This window comes from Talpa occidentalis, unplaced genomic scaffold (genome assembly GCF_014898055.3).
Source record: "Talpa occidentalis isolate TD23 unplaced genomic scaffold, MPIMG_talOcc4v2.1 talOcc4.9, whole genome shotgun sequence".
NCBI lineage: Eukaryota > Metazoa > Chordata > Mammalia > Eulipotyphla > Talpidae > Talpa > Talpa occidentalis.
In genome coordinates this window covers 2184800-2202304 of record NW_023605305.1, presented here as the reverse complement: position 1 = coordinate 2202304, position 17505 = coordinate 2184800, and the positions used below count along the sequence as shown (strand labels likewise).

The following is a 17505-nucleotide window of genomic DNA, read 5'->3' as shown; positions in this document are numbered from 1 at the left end:
GCTCTGCCGTCCTCATTTACATTTAGATAACGTCCCCTCAAGGATGTTAATTAGAATTTGCTTGCGATGCTGAGGTCTGCACGCCAAAGCTGAGGTGTCCTCCGTCGTCGCTTTAACCCTTCGCTGAGCGGCTGCGGCCGGGCGGGCCCGCGGCACACCACTGTGTCATGACGCGTCCGTCCCTTTTGATGGGGAGGTTTATCTTAACATGGAATATTGGATTCCATTTTACTGTCATCTGGTGCACTTTCTTCAGTGTAATCTGGGAAGGAAATGTTCCAGCGCAGGAAATGATTTTCCACACAAATTACTTGCTGTGTGGAGCGATGAAAATGGGGTGAGCGTTGGGCGCTGAAGTGGAATCAGGCATTCCCAGCACGGACGGGTCCAGACGGCGGAGGAGAAAGCAGCCTTGGGGCGCCGGCGTGGGCTCCGGGGCGCCTCCCTCGTGGGCGGGGCCCCGCCAGGCCAGCACAGGGCCGCGGGGGAGTGGACGCTTCCCTGACGGAGCGTCCTTGGAAGCTGGCCGCCGAGTCTCGCTCTTTCTTCCATTTCTTCTCTATGATGGGGACCCGGCCTAGAGAAAAGCGACTGGACGGTGAAAGGAGCCCCCTGGCCCTCAGCTGGGGGGGCCGCGGCCAGGCCCTCACCCTCTGCCACCACCTCTCTGAATTACTTGGAGGCAGCTTGCTGGCCTGATGGCACCTGTCCCCTTGCTTCCTTCTTGTGACTTTCGAGACGATCCCTTTGTCTCTGCGAGGTTTGATTTCAGTGTCTCCGTGTGGGCCTTACAAGAATTTCATCAGGCTTTTTCTGCCGTCACGTCTCCCTTCACGTTTGGAGCTTCCACCCCTATTCCTTGAAATAGTCTCTCTGCCCCTTTGTCTCACGCTCGGCCTTCTGAGGCGCCCACAATGTGTGTGTTGGCCCACTTGGGGACGTCTCGTACGTCCCTCAGGCTCTGTCAGCCTTTCTTCAGCCTGATTTCTTTCTGTTACTCAGACTTGATAATTTCCATTGTCCTATCTTCAAGTTCACGGATTCTTCTGCGACTCACATCTGCTTTTGATCCCTCTCGTGGATTTTTGCATTTTAGTTCCAGAATGTTTTTTTAGGTTTCCCCTTGATATCTTTTTCATACACTATTTTGAGTTTCTCCACATATTCCTTTAGCTCTTTGAGCATCTTTAAGACACTTTGTTTAAAGTCTTTGTCCACCATGTATCTGCCATTAGATTTCTATTGATCTATTTATTCCCTTTGACTGGATCACGTTTTCATCATTCTTTATATGCCAGGGGAGGTTTTGTGGTTGCTGTTGAACACTGGACATTTGTGTAATAATTGGAACTCTGGAAATCAAATCGCTCCCTACCAAAGGGTGTGGTGTTTCTTGTTGATGTTTTGACTTTCGAGTGTTGTAGGCTCAAAGGAGTGTAGTCGGACCAGCCCGAGGAAACGCGCCTGCGCACCGCCCTGGCACGCAGAGTCACTTTCCAAGCTGCCCGCCTGTGCGGTTGCTTCTGATTGTCTTACTCTGTAGTGTCTGCTTTTTGAAAGTGGAAGAGGAGGCAAACTAAGGGAGAAAAGGGCGCCAGCTTTTTCACACCTAGAATCCACGTCAGCAGCAGGGGGAGGGCCTCGCACCCAGGGAGCTGCCCCTCGGTCAGAAGCAGCCCAGTCCTCAGGGCACAGAGCCCTGGTAGGGGGCCGGGTCCTTGCTGCCCACACTGACTGCACATGCAGGGGGCAGGCCGCCCCAGGAACACCTGCACCGCCGCCGCCGCTGGGCCCAGAGGGGCGGGGGGGGTGATGGCTGTGGTGGGCAGCTGCCGCCATGCGAGCTGAAATGGATCCAGATCAACCACGATTTACCCCTTGAGTCTCCTCCTGGGGTGGCCGCCCTTCGCGACTCCAGAGCTCCGAAGTAGGCGCCAGGTCCTGCTGCCCCGTGGGTCCCACTCGCCTTCTCCCCAGGTCCTTCCCTGATTACTGCCGAGGAGTCTCTGTGCCCCCCACGTCTGAGGCCTGGCTCGGTTCTTTGGGGCCCCAGGTCCATGAAGGGCAGGCAAGCTCTCCCTCGAGCACCCGCCAGCGTTTCCGTGGTGGGACAGCTCTCCCGGCTCCCGCTGCAGCCCAGCCTCGCCGCAGCTGCTTGTCCAGGCGCCTGTCGGTGTCGTCCGCGTCGGCAGAGCAGGACATGGCCCGATGCGCAGGCGCAGCAGGCCAACCCCACTTGTTCGCGGCTGCTCAGCTGGCTTAGATGGGAAGACGGAGAAGTCTTGAAATTGAAATTGATAGAGGGGGTCGGGGGCTGTTAGGATTGACCACCTGGTGGCTGGGGTACAGCCCTCCACAAGCCAGCACCCTGATGCCCGACGCTCAGAGTCACATGTCAGGCCTTCTGGCGAAGACTGATGGAGCTGCCAGGCCGCGGCCTCCGCCGGTGCAGCCGGCCCGCGCTGTGCCCAGGCGCCCCTTCTGCCCACTCCTTCCCCTGTGAAGGCTGGGTGGCGGCTGTAGAGGCTGCTCTGCGGAGTGACTGTTTCCCGCCTTCGAGCACGTGCACGTTGGTGTGCCCGAGGGGCGTCTTCTGGCCGCAGTGCCCTGAAGACTGCGGGTGAAGCTCTGTTCTTACTCGCAGAGAGAGCGCTGAGGGGTTGGTGGCTGTAGCTTAGCACACGCGGCTCTGCCTGAGCGGGGCGCTGGCGCTCCTGCGCTGGTCTCTTAGAAGATCTGTGACTGTCGCTGTCACAGGTGAAGGCGCTTCTGTCACTGTCCCTTCCTCCCCGGCCTGTTCGCTGTGCACTTGGGGAGCCAGCTGGAGAGGGCTGTGCTGTAGTTAATTCAGAGCCTTGGGAATGAGCTGGAGGCCCGGCCCGGTCCATTACTCACCCGGTAATTGCTCAACATATTGGTGCATAACTCACGGCGCCTTTGGTTTGGCGGCAGCTCCCTCAACTCTCGCATCACTTAGAGCCCCGGTCTCCCCTCGCCGGCATGGTCCAGGGGGGGCATGTCCCCCTGCAGCGCCAGAGCAGCCTCCTGCACCGCTCACGCCCCGAGCTGTCGGGGGGCTTGGGAGACAGCTGTGAAGGTCCGTGCCCCGGCCAGGCTCTCAGGCACCAGGTCTGTGCAGGTGCACGCTCGATGGGCGTGCTGGCCGGGACCCGGATGACCACTAGAGGCGGGGCTCGGCCAGCCCGCTGAAACCCAGAGCAGGGCTTGCCTGTCTCTCGACCGGGCGGGCCCAGGAACTCAGGGCTCATGGGAGCATTCGTCCTTGAAGTGAGACGCCCCCCCCCCACCCCCCCGGAGGCCTCTGCGCAGTGGTGGCTCGTGGTTACTGCCCTCACCGCACCGCCAGCTCCGCGTTCCCGAGGCCCCTCCCCTCTGCCCGTCCCGTCGCTCCAGCCTCTTGGCGGTGGTGCTTGGTTTCTGTCTGTAGGAACTTCATTAACGTCTTGTCTGCTTAACAGAGTGTCCCTGACATGTTGGTTTAAAATGACATTTATTCTCTGACAGTGCTGGGGGCTAGGAGTCTAGAGCCAGTACCCCCGGGCCTGCCGCCAGCAGCACCCACTGCCCGCACCCCGTCTCCTCGCTGTCCTCGCCTTTGGCGGGGTGGGGCCGCAGGTTGTCCCCAGCGCTTGGCTGTGGTGGTCAATGCTGCAATGAACCCGCAAGTCGTTTCTTTTTTTTTTTTAAAAAGATTTATTTATTTATGTATGTAAGAGCTGGGGTACGGGCCAGACGTGCGGGAGGGTGAGAGGAGTCCCCAGAGACAGAGCGGGGAACAGAACAGATAGGTTGATTGAAATCCACTGCTGAGGGGAGCAGCGGGAGACGAGTCTGCTGCGCCCTGTGGGTTGCTCCCTGGCCGGGGATCGAGCCCGCGCTGCAGAGGCTGCGGACAGCTTCACAGTGCCGCGCTCAACCGCCGGCGCCCCGGGGAGGCCCTCCATGTCCTTTCTTTAGGAATTTTTATTTGGAAATAATGTCATACTTAGTCAAGGAGCGAAAGTACCGGAAAGGTTGATCCACTCTGGCCACTGGCCCATTTGCTCTTGTTCACTGGTTTCCTCCCATTTTCTGTGCATGTGCGTGTGCGTGTGCGTGTGTGCGTGAAGCTTCACACACACATTTCCTTAGCGGCCTGAGAATAAAATTCGGCCTCCCGGCCCGGCCCTGATGCTCAGGGGCCCTTCTCAGCTGCGGGGAAGGTCTCTGCGCCGAGCCAGCCGCTTCCTCTCCTCCCTGCATCCCAGGTGTGCACCGCGCCCGCCTCCGCCGAAACCCAGCGCCGTCCGTGCGTCCAGTGTCCGCGGCTCCCGCGCCTCAGTCATTCTTTGTCTTTTGTGATTTCTTTGTCCTTGGTCTGCAGCAGCAGAGTCCCCTCCTTTTACAGACATTTCAGAGAGAACGTCCCCTGATCGGCCTTGCTGACATTTGGCCCATGGAGTGGGGTTGAGCATCCTGGGGCGGCCCCTAAGGGAGGCAGCCCCCCCCCAGCACGTGGGGTCCGCGTGTGCCTCCCTGCTGGTCCATACTGTGTGGTGCGCCCACGTAGAGTTACCATTTGTGGGGGATTCTGAGCCCACGTGCCCCCCGAGCAGCACCTGGACGCCCCGGCAGCATGCAGGCGCCGGGCTCCTGGTCCTCCCACACGGTGCAGGTCCCCCCCTCCTCCCTGGCAACCTCCGCTGGGCGGCAGGTCCCTGGGGAGGGGCTCTCGCTCCTGCCTGAGTGTGACCGCCCTGGATGCTTAGTGTTCATGTGGCCCCGCACTTGGCCCCTTCAGCCTGTGTCCTGTGTTTTTTGGGAAATCTTATGTCCTGGCCTCACGCCAGGCTCCCTGCCACCCGCAGCCTGGAGTCGGCCTCTGTGACCAGCCTGCCTGCCCTGTCTCTTTCCAAATAGATTTTAGAAAAAGTTTAGATTTACAGAAAAATTATGAAGGTAGCTCGGCGAGAGCCCACAGACCGCCCCGCCCCTGCTGTTCATGTCAGCGCAGCCGTTTGTCAGGAGTAATGATCCGGCGCTGATGCTCGCCGCCCGGCCCGCCCCCCACCCTCCTCGCCTGCTCAGTCACGCCTCTCCTTGGGCGCCTCTGACAGTGCCCAGACTGCTCTGCTGTGGGTGGCCCAGGGCCCTCTGAGAGCGGGTACGCTAGAGGTGCTGCTTGGAGGGCCTCGCCGCTGAGCCCTGCAGTGGGCGGAGCCAGGAAACAGGTGCACACACAGGGCCATGCACACTGAGCACATGTGTGTCCACAAACATGCATGTGCACACCCCACTCGCACAACACACGCACACATGCAGGCACACACATGCACTGCACACACACAGACACAGGCATGCAGTGCACACACACGCAGGAACACACGTGCAACACATGCACACACACTCAAAATGCAGGCCCATGTGCACACATGCACACACAAAGCGCACCCAACCCACACACATGCACAGGCGCACACAGATTCACACATGTTTACACACTGTATACACATGCATACGTGTACCCACATCCTTAGACACATGCGTCCATGTGTTATAGAGCAACCCCGATATTAAACGGGTTCCTGGCTGTGGGTCCTCATCTGCGCGCTTTAAAGGGACTTATGAATACTCCACTGCAGGCACACACAAAAGGTTAATAAAGGTTTATTTACAAGAGGAAAGGAAATAAGGAAAATGTACAACTCAGGGAGAAAATAGGGAAATAAAGTTTAATGCGTCCTACCCGATCCGACGACCTGGAAACCCAAAGTCACTCTCAGAGCTGGACGCTGCGAGCTGGCGGGGAGCCAAAATGGGGGACCCCCCAAAGCCCACGTGTCTGGCTTTATACCCACCTGGCTGCTTAACCCCACCCTCAGGTCCCAGCCACCTCCCTTGGGTGGTGATGGGATTTGGAGTTTCCAGTGTCTCTGGCTTTGACCTGGGGGGGTGGAGTCCACAAAGCCTGTATGGAATTTGCTTTGGGACATCCTTTTCCCCCTAACACATGTACCCACGCATGGCGTGGCCTGGGAGGTGGGCTCCCCTGGCCCCTCGGCTCCACCCATCCTGCAGGGCTCCCTCTGTCCACGGAGAGCATGGGGTCCCGCCAGCCCGCCACGCTGTCAGGAGGCTTCCTGGGGTCTCCAGTGCAAGACAGCGATGGGTGATTCCAGCAGGACTGAGCGCCAGGCTGACTGCCTGTCCCCAGCCCCTGCCTTCCATCCTGGCCACGCTACTCATCAGCCTGCCCTATGTCCTCTTTCCGCTTTACAGTGACTTCCCCTCCCCACCCCCGTCAGTGATCTTACTCTTTAGGAACGCTAATGTGCTTTTAAAAGTCAGACTTGGCTGAAGGCAATCTCTGCCCTTCTGCGTCCCAGCTGGGCAGCCACCGGCTCCGCTGCCCCCGCAGGGCCCGCTTCCGACTGCCATGGCCACACCTCCCAGCTCGGCTCTTGGACCTGGGGCTGGTGCACGCTGGCTCCGCCACCACCCATCTGCAGCCTGCACCCCCACGGCCCGTCCCCACGCCCCCCATGTGGACCCCCGTTTGCCCATGCCCTCTCTGAGTCTGGGGATCCGGGAAGTCCTGGCATTTTCTGTCACAGAATGATGGTGCGCCCAGGCCCTCTGTCCTGCAGAGGCGCTGGACTCTCGAGCCGCCAAGCGGTCTCCCGGGCCACGTCGCACCGTCTTCAGGTTCCGAGTCCCGCTGCTCTGGTGGGCGATGAGAGGCGCGTTGAGCTTTCATCGCCTTCCTGTGATGATGATTGCCGGCCTCCGTGTGTCTGATCCCCTGTCCTGGCCCTGCCCGCCGAGGAGTTTGCGTTGTCCCGCAGCGTTAAACACGCAGGCACACGAAGGGTCTCCCCCTCTGTGACGCCTGCTGCGGACATTTTCCCACCGTTATGTCATCTGTCTTTTCATCCCACCCCTAACTGGCCACACACGTCGGGCTGGGCTGTAAGAAAATACCACATATATGGGGGACGTGAGCCGCAGGCTCCATTCCTCACGCCTCCGGAGGCTGGGAGCCCAAGGTCAAGGCCTGGCGGAGGGTTCTGGTGGGGCCTGTGTCCTGCCCACGCGTGGCCTCCCCGGCCCTGTGGTGGCCCTCCTGCCTGCCGGAGCCTTCGCCCCCTCCCGCGGCGCCCCAGACGTCATCACCTGGGGAGTGGGGTCTCAGCCTATGAATTTGGGGGAGACACGTTTCCAGCGTCGTGTGGGTTGTAAAACACTTTTTAATGCAGTCGATCTGTCAGCGACGAGGTTGTGCGGGCCCGCGTGGCCGTGAAACGCCCCCGCGTCGCCCCCGCGCTCCGGCCTTTCATTTTTCACGTTCAGATCTTGTTTGTGGCGCGAGATGGATCTAATTTTATCTTTCTCCAGTGGCCGGTGAGCTGTCCCACCGCCGCTGATTAAAAAGTCCTTCTGTGCCACTGTGATTTAAGAGGCCGCTTTGTCACCGCCGCGTCTCGATTTATAGCCGCCTTTCTCCACTTCCCCTTCTATTCGCGGCTGCTGGGCGGCTGCTGGGTGGGGCCCGGTCCCGTCGCTGGCCGGGCTGCTCCCTGGCGCCCCCGAGCGCGCGCGGGCCTGTTTTTCCAGGAAGAGCTCGCGCATCCCCAGAGAGAAAACGCCCCGTTTTGTTGGGATCGTGTTGCTTTCCCACGGGACTTCAGAGAGAACCGGCACCTCGAGGGCGCCGGGACCCGCGAACCAGGCGCGAGCCTGGGGTCAGCCGGCGCACGTGCTCACGTGTCTTTCTGGAGTGAGTTTTGGGTAGTTTTTAAAATGTGGCTCTTCAGCACCCAGCCGTTCCTGTGAGGTGTGTTCACAGACGGCCGCTTTTTCATGCGGCTCTTGCGGGTGGGCTTTTCTCATCCATGCGTCTTCTGGCGGGACGTTCTGGAGTTGTCAGGTGCATGTGCACGGTCATCTCTAGCTTCCCCCCCAGCACTCGGTGTAGGTCTTGCCCTCTGCGCCACGCTGTGGTTTGAGATCGTCTTGACTGCGAGGCAACTGCAGACACGCGTGGCTCTAAGAAGAGAGCGGAGGCCCTGCCCCTCGTGGCTGTCCCTGGCGGGCGCTGTCTTTGGGGAGCAGCCACTCTGCTTTCACGTCCCACTGGTCACCCTTTTCTGTCACAGCTGAGTCCCCTCCAGCTGCTGCCTGTCCCGTGGGACAGGCTCTGTTCCTCCGCCGTTCCCGGGCTAAGTCCCGCTCTGATGCCTCCTGTCTCGGCTGTGGACAGGACTCCTCAGGGCCGGGTGGGCGGTGGCCACAGACGGCCACGGGCTTGCTTGCTCCCTGCCTCCCCAGGCCCCTGGGGGCTCCCTCGTGCACAGACATGGGCTGGCTTCCCGTGAGTCCCTTTCCTGCCCCGGGGCGTGGGGTTTCCTAGTTACTGGGGAGGGGGCTGCAGCTATGGAGTGGAGGGACAGACAGAGCCCACGGGGAGGGTGGGCTCACCAGCAGCGGGCCCGGACACCCAGACTGGGCTCCGAGGGCAGGGCCTCCTCCGCTGTCGGAGAGGAGCTCAGCAGAAGCTGGCTCAGGGCGTCTCCCAGGAAGCAGGTGGCCCCAGCCCTTCCCCGCTGCAGCCCCAGACTCAGGAGCTGCAACCTTGCTCCTCCGGCCACCGTCGGGTGAGGTCTGCTTTGCAGCGAGGGCCATGACCCTGCACCAGCCGAGGAGGTCAGGGCGGGAGGGCGGGTGCCGCTCAGTAGCTTCTTGGCAGCTGAGCTCACACCCAGACCCACCCTCCGTGAGTGGCTACGGTGACAAACCACCAGGAACTGTGTGACTTAGAGCACTGGGCGTTTCTTCTCACCGTCCTGGATGCCACAGACACAAGATAGCTTCCTTGGGGCTCCAGGGTGGGGCTTCCTGCCGCTCTCGGGCCCTGGGGCTGTGTCGTCCTTGGCTGGGCAGCATCACTGCAGCCTCTGCCCGTCTGGCCTACTGTCACGATGACACTGGTTCCTCCCCCGATAACTCCTTGCTTTGACAGGGCTCCTTTTCTCAGCTCAGGGCAGGGCTGCGGGGCCGGGGGCAGGGATGGGAGATCTTTCTGAGGGCCACCCTCCAGCTCCCAGACCTGGCTGGCAGCCCCCAGGGCCCCCTGCCTGTGCCGTTGGCAGCTCACAGGGTGGGCCTCCGCCACAGCCTGCCTCCCCATCTGAGGGTGATCCTTTGGACTTTTGAATACTGTTTGTTATAATTAAAAGTCTATGCAGGGACAATTCGATATGGTTTTCTTTTTAGCTTGATGAAATCACACACAACTTGGCAGGATGAGAAATTGTCAAGTGGCCTATCAGCTGGTCAGCTCCGGTGCCGGCTTCACCAGCGGCAGGGCTTTGTGGCCTGGATTAGCCAGTTGGCTGCTCTTGCCCTACCCGCAGGCTTGGACGCTGCACCCATCTTCTACTTACAGTGGGCGGCGCCGTCTCCCCTGCAGCGTCTGCAGCTGGCTGGCGCAGGGTGCTGGCTAGTTAAGTGGAATTACCCCCAGGCCCCGATTGTCCCACCAGTCTGCAAGCAGCGATCAGCAACACTGTCGTGTCTTCCTGTCAGAGCTGCGAAAACAGAGGCAGGAGAGCGGACCTTTGCGTAGCTGACACCTCACAGGGAAGAGAGCGGTGGGGACTAGAACACCCAAGGAGCTGTGAGACGGGAGAATCGGGTGCCACAACCCCTAGTTTGGAAAATTAAACCAGCAGGAGTTGTACAAATGGCACGAGAACTTGGGTACGTGTTTTATTTTGACGTAACACACTGGCGCATCTTTGAGCTGCCTGTTGGCCAGCTCGGCCCGCGCACTGACTTCCTACAGTTGTCTTGTTGCGTTTACAGTAGATTCACTTCAAACGGTGGTGATCCTGTCACCCCGTCGCAGCATGTGGTGGTTCCGCGGTGTGGTTGTCGCCATTTTTGGGCTGACAGGGGCACAGGCCGACGTGGGTCTGTGCCCGAAGCCGTTGGGAGCGTGCGGGGACGTGCGTGTGCTCAGGCGTCTTACTCTGCCCGAGCTTCAGGATGTCCTGGGCTGAAGGTGCCCTGGCCCCTGCTCGCCCCTGGGATGGGAGCAAATGGTGCAGCCGCCCGACCCTGGTGGCTCGGTCTGGGGCACCCGGTCCCGCTGATTTCATCCCGGCTGCTGGAAGGTCCAGCTAGGAAGCCCCAGGGAAGAGAGAGGAATTCAAAGCCAGATGCTGAGTCCATGTTTCCCCACGTGGATATACAGGATGGGAGAGTGCCTGGCCAGGAACAGTCTGGAAAGAATGCGTGCCGACGCCTTCCTGTGTGGGGCCCGCCCAGGCCTGGCTGCGGTTGAGCCCAGTTAACTGCTGAGCCTCTCTGTCCGATTCCAGCCTGAGTTGGTATGTGTGTGCACGCGCACGTGTGTGGGTGTGCCTGTGCGTGCGTGCCTGGCCCCTGCCTGGACCCCAGTGCTATCGCGGCTTGCTCACCCTTGGCCAGTTGCATGAGCAGGGCCTGTTGGGACCCTCGGCGTCCTCCCTGGCTGGGGACGCAGCTCGGCCAAGGGCCCCTGCCATTCCCTTTCCCGGGGACAGTGCTCTCGGTGCCACGGGCAGGGTGTGGGGCCCCGTCCTTGCTGAGTGTGAGTCCCCTGCCCCGTGACCGTGGCCCAAGCAGTGAGACCCACCCGCTCTTGTGCCCTTGGCTGGTGGCCAAGCAGGATGAGGCCCTGGACCCGCCGCCTCCCCAGCCGGGGGCACCTACCTGGTTCTTTGGCTCCTCACTCTGTGGGGTGCAGATGGCTGTTGCCCGTGGAGAGGGTGTTGGAAGTGAAATGCTGTGCACATACTGCCCCCTGGGGTGCTTCTCCACTGAGGCTGGGATCTCAGGGTGGGGTGGACCGGCTGCTCCCCAGATCTGGGCGATTTCAGCCTGACTCTGGCTGGTATTCTGTGTTCCTGGGCCTCGTAGTGCCCTTGCTGGTCTTGGGTGGACCCACGGGGAACCCACGTGCTCCAGGGCGCCCGATGTCTGCCCGCCGGCACCTCGGGCAGAGCCGGCTGTTTCTGCAAGAGGTTAAATCCAAGTCACCAGCTCAGCCGGGCAGGGGCAGCGCCCAGCCCAGGCCCAGCGTTCAGCTGTAGTCTTCCTTCTTTTGTGAACGAGCAGCTGAAAGCAGTTCCTTTAAAACACGGCTGAGCCAAACCCTGGAACCTTGCATTTCTTTAAACGTGCCTGAGTCCTCGAGCTTAGTGTCCTCGTGCCTTTCACTCGGCCGGTGACGTAGAGAAGGAGAAAAGAAGCAACACCTGGCGTCCCACCTGCCAGAGTCCTGGTCACACAGTCACACATGCGGAACCCGCCGCCACGCCCCCCATACTGCTGGGAAGGCGTGCAGGTGGCCTGTGCCCAGGGCCCACGTGTGTTCTTGTGGAGTCTGCAAGCCTCTAGTCCGTAAGCCTGTGCCTGCCTTTCCTGGTGGGTCTGGGTGGGCACGGCGGGTCCAAATTGCAGGACGATCCCATGGGTTGGGAAGTGTCATGCAGGGGGCTGGTCCGTAGATGGGGCACGCTGCTGCCCTGGGTCAGGAAAGGAACTCCGTTGGGCCCCAGGCAGCCGTGGGGTCTCAAGGGAGCAGGGCCTCCTCCTTCCTTGGTTCCATGCCTTGTAAGCAGGACGTGCCGGTCCCGCCTCTCCCTGCTGCTGCCCACTGGAGCCTCGTGTCAGGTCTGGAAGTGCTGCCCGCCCTGGCCGGCTGCGCTGGTAACTCCGACCTGTCTTGTCTCTGTCGCAGGCTGCTCCCGTGCCCTCGCTGTCCAGCCTGGCCTACATGCACGTGATCCGCTGGGCCGTCTGGAGGCCCTCACTGGAGGCCAGCTCTGGGCGGGTGAGCTTGCCGCTGCTGGGTGGCGTCCGGCCCAACCCCTCGCGCCGCCTGGTCTACAAGGTGCCCTCGGCCAGCATGAGCTCCGAAGAGGTAGGTAGTCCTTGGCTGTTCTGTAAGTGTCAGCCTGTGCCGTGGGTGGCTCCAAGCGTGTGCATTTGCAAAACTAGAAGTGGAGGAACACGTTCACACAGGAGCAGAAGGGCTCGGGTCGTGGAGCTGCCCTTGGATACGGAGGAGGCCAGCTCTGCTCCGTCCTCATGAAGTCCCCAGCCTCCCCAGGCGCCCTGCTGGGCCCCCGTGCTCTGTATCTTCACGAAGACTCGGGAAAGGGTTTGCTGCGCTGGCAGCTGGCCTTGTGGCCGAGCCTTGGGGAGCCAGGTGGCTGGGCCCAGCCCGGGCTCATCAGCTGACTTGTCACGGCATCCCCTGGGCCTCGACTCTCTCTAGCTGTGTCCGGAGAGCCAGGGAGATTCAAAAAACCCACCCTTCAAACGAAGCTTTCTCTGAACTCCAGTCTAGAAAGCCAGTCTAGAAAGGAGGGTCGGGCAGCAGAAGTGTGTGTGTGAGGGCCCCGGCCCATCAGCCTTGGAGGATGGGTCGGTGTGGCCCTGCATGGCGCCTCCGCTCCGGGGCATCCAGCCATCCGGTGCATGCTGGGCGCTCCTCCCAGGGGCCAGCTTCCCCCTGTGGCCTCCACCTGACGCGCTGGTTGTTGGGGTGTGCTGCGGCCGCCAGGCCCTTTGACTCACTCTCTTCGGGAGAGGGGCTGGCGCGCTCCTGCCGTATCTATTGTCTGGGTGCTGCTCTGGTGACAGACATGGTTTCGGTGTTGTTATTTATGATTTGGATAATGCTTTGGAGACCTGAGCAAGGAACGCTGATGGTGCAGCTTTCTTATTATGAGGAATGTCTCTCATTACAGGCTCCGCTTCCGCCGTCCCGCGCGGGCTGGTTTGCGCCCTGATTATGAAACTCCTTCAGAAATCCTGGCACCTGTGCTGCTCGCACATCTTCTCTCTCACACCTCCCGGCCCCCCGAAGGCCCCCGTATATAAATATTTGCTCTGTTTTATTTTAGTCTTCTCATGCCCCTGGGCTTCGCCCACTTTTAAGTACGTGAGCTGCGTGGGGCATGGTGGTGTGGAGGGCCACCCGCCTCAAGGACGCGGGCTGCCATTTCTCACAGGAGCGGCAGCTCTAATCAGGGCTCCTCAGCCTCAGCACTTGGCATCCTGGTGAACTCGTTCTTTGCTCTGGGGTCGTCCTCAGCATTGGAGGGAGTTTCCTGGCTCCCTGGCTCTGTCCTTAAATGCCACTATGCCCCGCCCACCTCCCAAAGACACAGCCCAGAATGTCTGCAGACTTCGCTGAATGTCTCCTGGCTGCAAAGTTGCCCCCAGTTGAGGACCACTAGTCGCTAAGCCAGAAGGAGCTCAAGTAACGAACTAAATGGCGGTGAATGTGACTCTCCTGCACTCTAAAACACACTTCCCCCTCCTGCATTTCCTCTCCTACTTCATGGGCCACCACCCCAAGTCAGGGAGACTGGAGACCGAGGGGTGCCTGTCCTCTGCCCCTCACCAGCCTCCTTTATTTTATTCATTTATCCCACGAACTTTCACTGAGCGCCCACAGCTGCTCGTGGAAGACAACCCCTCAGCTGTGGGGCTTACAGGGGGCATGCAGTTATCAGGTAAGGGAAAACAGAAATATTGTTGTATTATTAGTGCCCCATGGTTTTTGCCTAAGTAAAAATTGAGGTTATGTTGTGGTTATTTCAGTATTATTTAAAGAATGTTATGATTATGTTTTCTTTCTATAAACAACTTCTGTCTTTTTTCCTTGAGCAAATAATTGTCTTTTTAAAAACAATTTATAGCTCCAGAGGCGGCAGCCACTTTCCAGTCATGTTGTGACTTGTTGCGTTTGCTGTCTCCTAAATATCACGCTTCTCCCGCTGCTTAGCGTTCGCCAGCCTCTGATGTTATATATGGATGCCCAGTAGTGACAGATGAGGATGTTACCATCTTCACACACTCCTGCCCTTCTTTACGAAAAACCACTCTGTCAGAAAAAAAAAAATAACAATAAAAACAAAACAAAATTAGGGCCTCCCCGGTGGCGCAGCGGTTTTGCGCTGGGTTGCGAGGCTGCCCGCAGCCTCTGCGGCGCCGGTTCGATCCCCAGCTGCTCCCGCGGCCACCGGAGGAGGGTCCCACATGGCGCGCGGACCTCTCCTGCCGCCCGCTGCTCCCCTCAGCAGTGTACTTCGGTCCTTCTGCCTGCTCTGCTCCCCACTCTGGCTCTGGTGAATTCTCTCACCCTCCCGTGCTTCTGACTGTACCCAGTGCATGTATAAACAAAACACAAAACAAACAAATAAAATAAATAAACAAACATGCCTCTATTAAAAAAAAAAAAGATTTAAAAAAAAACAAAACAAAACAAAATTAGCAGGCAACTATAAATCAGAGACATTCTGCAGGGGAGGGGGAGGGAGAGGGATCATAGCAGGGGAGGGAGGAGCACAGGGGACTATGGTGATGGTGCAGGGGCGAATTGCTGGTGGGAGTTCTGTGGGAACTACACTGGGAGGAGAAAGCAAACATTGTACAAAAATGAACAATGATGTAAGAGGTATATAAACAAATTATATATGTGAAAAGAAAGTGAAAAAAAAATAAGAAAAATACTCTGTCCTCCCACTGCCTGGTCTTGGACTCAGGAACAGTCACAGGAATTCTGCAGCACTGGAGGGGCTCGGGGGGTGTTGGCTAGAGCTCCAGGCACCTGCAAAGCTCCAGGAGAGTGTGGAGAGAGAGGAGCTTGGAGAGCAGCCCCATAGGTTATTTAAGAGGCCCTGGGCAAGCCCCAAAGCTGCACGTGGCTCTCACAGCACACAAGTCTTGAGACTGAGCTGCGGACGCACTGCCAGCTGGGCTCCGCGGGCACAGGCCTGCATGGGCAGAGAGATCGGGGCTGGCACAGAAGGCACGACCCCCAGAAGGCTGGTCGGAACGGAGTCAGAACACACCTGGGCTGATTCCTGAAATATCAACATTCTCCACAGCATTTGAACAAGACTCAGTGTCACAATGTAATATGAAAACACACTCTAAAGTTAATCAGTACACACAGAACCAGAAAAACCCCAGCTTGCAGGGAGCAGACATACCCCAGACAGAAATGTTGGAATTATTGAAGACTTTAAAGCAGGCATTACAGAAATTCTCCAGCAAATAAGAATGGATACCTTTGAAACAAACGGGAACCAGAAAACCTCGGCCAAGAGAGAAGATACAAAAAAGAGGCAGATGGAAGTTTCAGAACTGAAAGATGAAATAACCCAAATTTAAAAATTCAGTAAGTAGGTTCAATAGCAAAATGGAGATGACAGCAGTGTCAGTGAGTGTGAAGATAAATCAATAGATTTATCTAACCTGAACTGCAGGGAGAAAAATGGTTGGAACACAGTAGACAGTGCCTCAGGATGGGGGACCACCCCACAGAGGCAAGCCCTGCATCAGTAGAACTCCAGCAGAGCGGGAGGAGTACACGGCAGAAAGAACGTTTGAAGAAATGACTGAAAACTCCCCATGCTTGGCAAAGGCCTACACATCGAATGAGGGAACCTCAGAGATGAATGCAAAGAAATCCACACCTAGATACCTCATAATCAAACTGCTGCAAAGACAAGACAGGGCATCTTGAAAGCATCACAGGGAAACGATGCATTTCTTATAGAGAAACAGAGATTTGAATGACTGGCTTTCCCGTCAGAAATCACGGAGGCCAGAGGCTGTGAATCAGCACGGCAAACACCGTAAATACAGCAGCAGAAAGACCCGGGGCCCAGGACTCTGCAACCAGCAAAAAACACTGCAGGTATGAAGTGAAATGGACATTTTCAGGTGAGTTAAAATGGAGAGAATTCACTGGCAGTGGACGTGCTGTAAAAGAAGGAATTTCTTCAGACAGAGGAGAAGGGAAACCACGTGGGAGCTTGGTATATCAGGAATGAAGAAAGAGCAGCAGCAACAATAAATATAAAAAGTATTCTCCACTTCTCGAGTCCTTTAAAATGTTTGATGGTTGAAGCAAAAATCCTAACAACATCTGATAGGATTTTTAAGCTGTGTGGATGGGATGGGTAAGACAACTCTCATGTGAAGAGACCTGTGTGGGGAGAAGGTTTCTCCATTCCACCCAAAGCAATAAAAAATTGATTCTGAGCAGGCTGTGAAAAGTTAAATATTTACATTAGCCACCCCGGAGCGATCACTGAAAATAAGATACAAAGGGAGAGTGAAAAAACCAATAGATAGATAAAATGGAATAATTCAAAATGAGACAGGAAAGGAGAAACAGGAACAAAAACAGAAGGAACAGATAATAAACGGTAGTCCTGGAGCCAAACAGCAATAATTGCGCCAAATGTAGATAGTTTAAACACACCAATTTAAAGATAGAGATTGTCAGGTTGCATTGAATAATCAAGGTCTAGCTATGCGCCGTCCACCAGGAACTCATTTCAAATACAGCGACACAGGTAAATGAAACATTGAAAGATTGGGAAAACATTCCTTGAAAACACTAATTAAGAGAAGTAGCTATGCTAATACCAGGTAAAGGTGACTACAGACAAAGGACATTTCCAGAAATTAAGCCTGTGAGAGGAATGGTGAGGCTCACTCTCCAGGCCAGTAGGTGGTGCTGAGAGCAACTCAATGGTAGAAGGGGGAGCTCTCCGGACTCTGCTCCCTGGCCGCTTTGCAGACTCCACGCCTGAGTGGGGGCTGATGGGAAAGAGGGGCAGAGCTGGGGCCTTGACAGTTGAACCTCTGTGAGGAGGCGTGTCTGGAGAGGCTGCCATATTGCCACGCGTGGCTTCAGCTGAGACCTTGGCCTCTGCTCAGTGGATGCTACCTGGGATAGGACGGATGGCATGTGGCCTCATGCCAGCCTGTGAATAGTCTCTCTCTCTCCCCCTGTGTAAACAAGTCCTGTTATTGTTTCTCTTAGCGGCGAAACACACTGCTAAGGGGCGCAGTGGGCGAGACAGGAGAGGTCTGCTATGCCGTATGTGAGTTAGTTCCCTGGCTGGGATTGAACTTAGGCCATAGCGGTAATAGCGCTAACACTTAACCCCTAGGCCAATAGGTAGGCCCAAAACAATCCATTTTAAAATAAACCACAAGTCAAAGAGGAAGAAGCCTCAAGAGAAAATGAAGGTATTTTGAATGGCACAGAAATGAAAATACAACATAGTAAAATTTAGGATGTAGCTAAAGTGTGCTTCCATGGAAAATTATAAGTTAAATGCTTATATTAGGACAATGATATAAGCAAACCGAAGAATTCAACAATAAAGATAAGAGCAGAAACCAATGAAATTGAAAACAGAAAAATAGGAAAAAAAAAGACAAAAGCAGTGGAGCAAAAAACTGATTTTTGGCAAAGATAAATAAAATCGATTAACCTCTAAGAGGCCTGAAAAGGGAAAAAGGAAGAGCAGATACTATGACTGTTAGGAATGGAGCTGGGACACCGCTGCAGACCTCACAGGCGTGAAGAGCACATTGACAGAACAGTTCTGTGCTCAAATGTTGAACAGTTCAGATGAAATG

At 57.0% G+C, this 17505-nt stretch overlaps 1 protein-coding gene across 1 annotated transcript in view; it reads left to right on the top strand.

Annotated features, from left to right (window-relative positions):
* Positions 1-17505, top strand: part of NPHP4 (nephrocystin 4) — a 70033-nt gene that overhangs the window by 20666 nt on the left and 31862 nt on the right. The window contains 1 exon segment of the mRNA XM_037499231.2: positions 11786-11968. Coding sequence (XP_037355128.2) covers positions 11786-11968 — 183 coding nt within the window.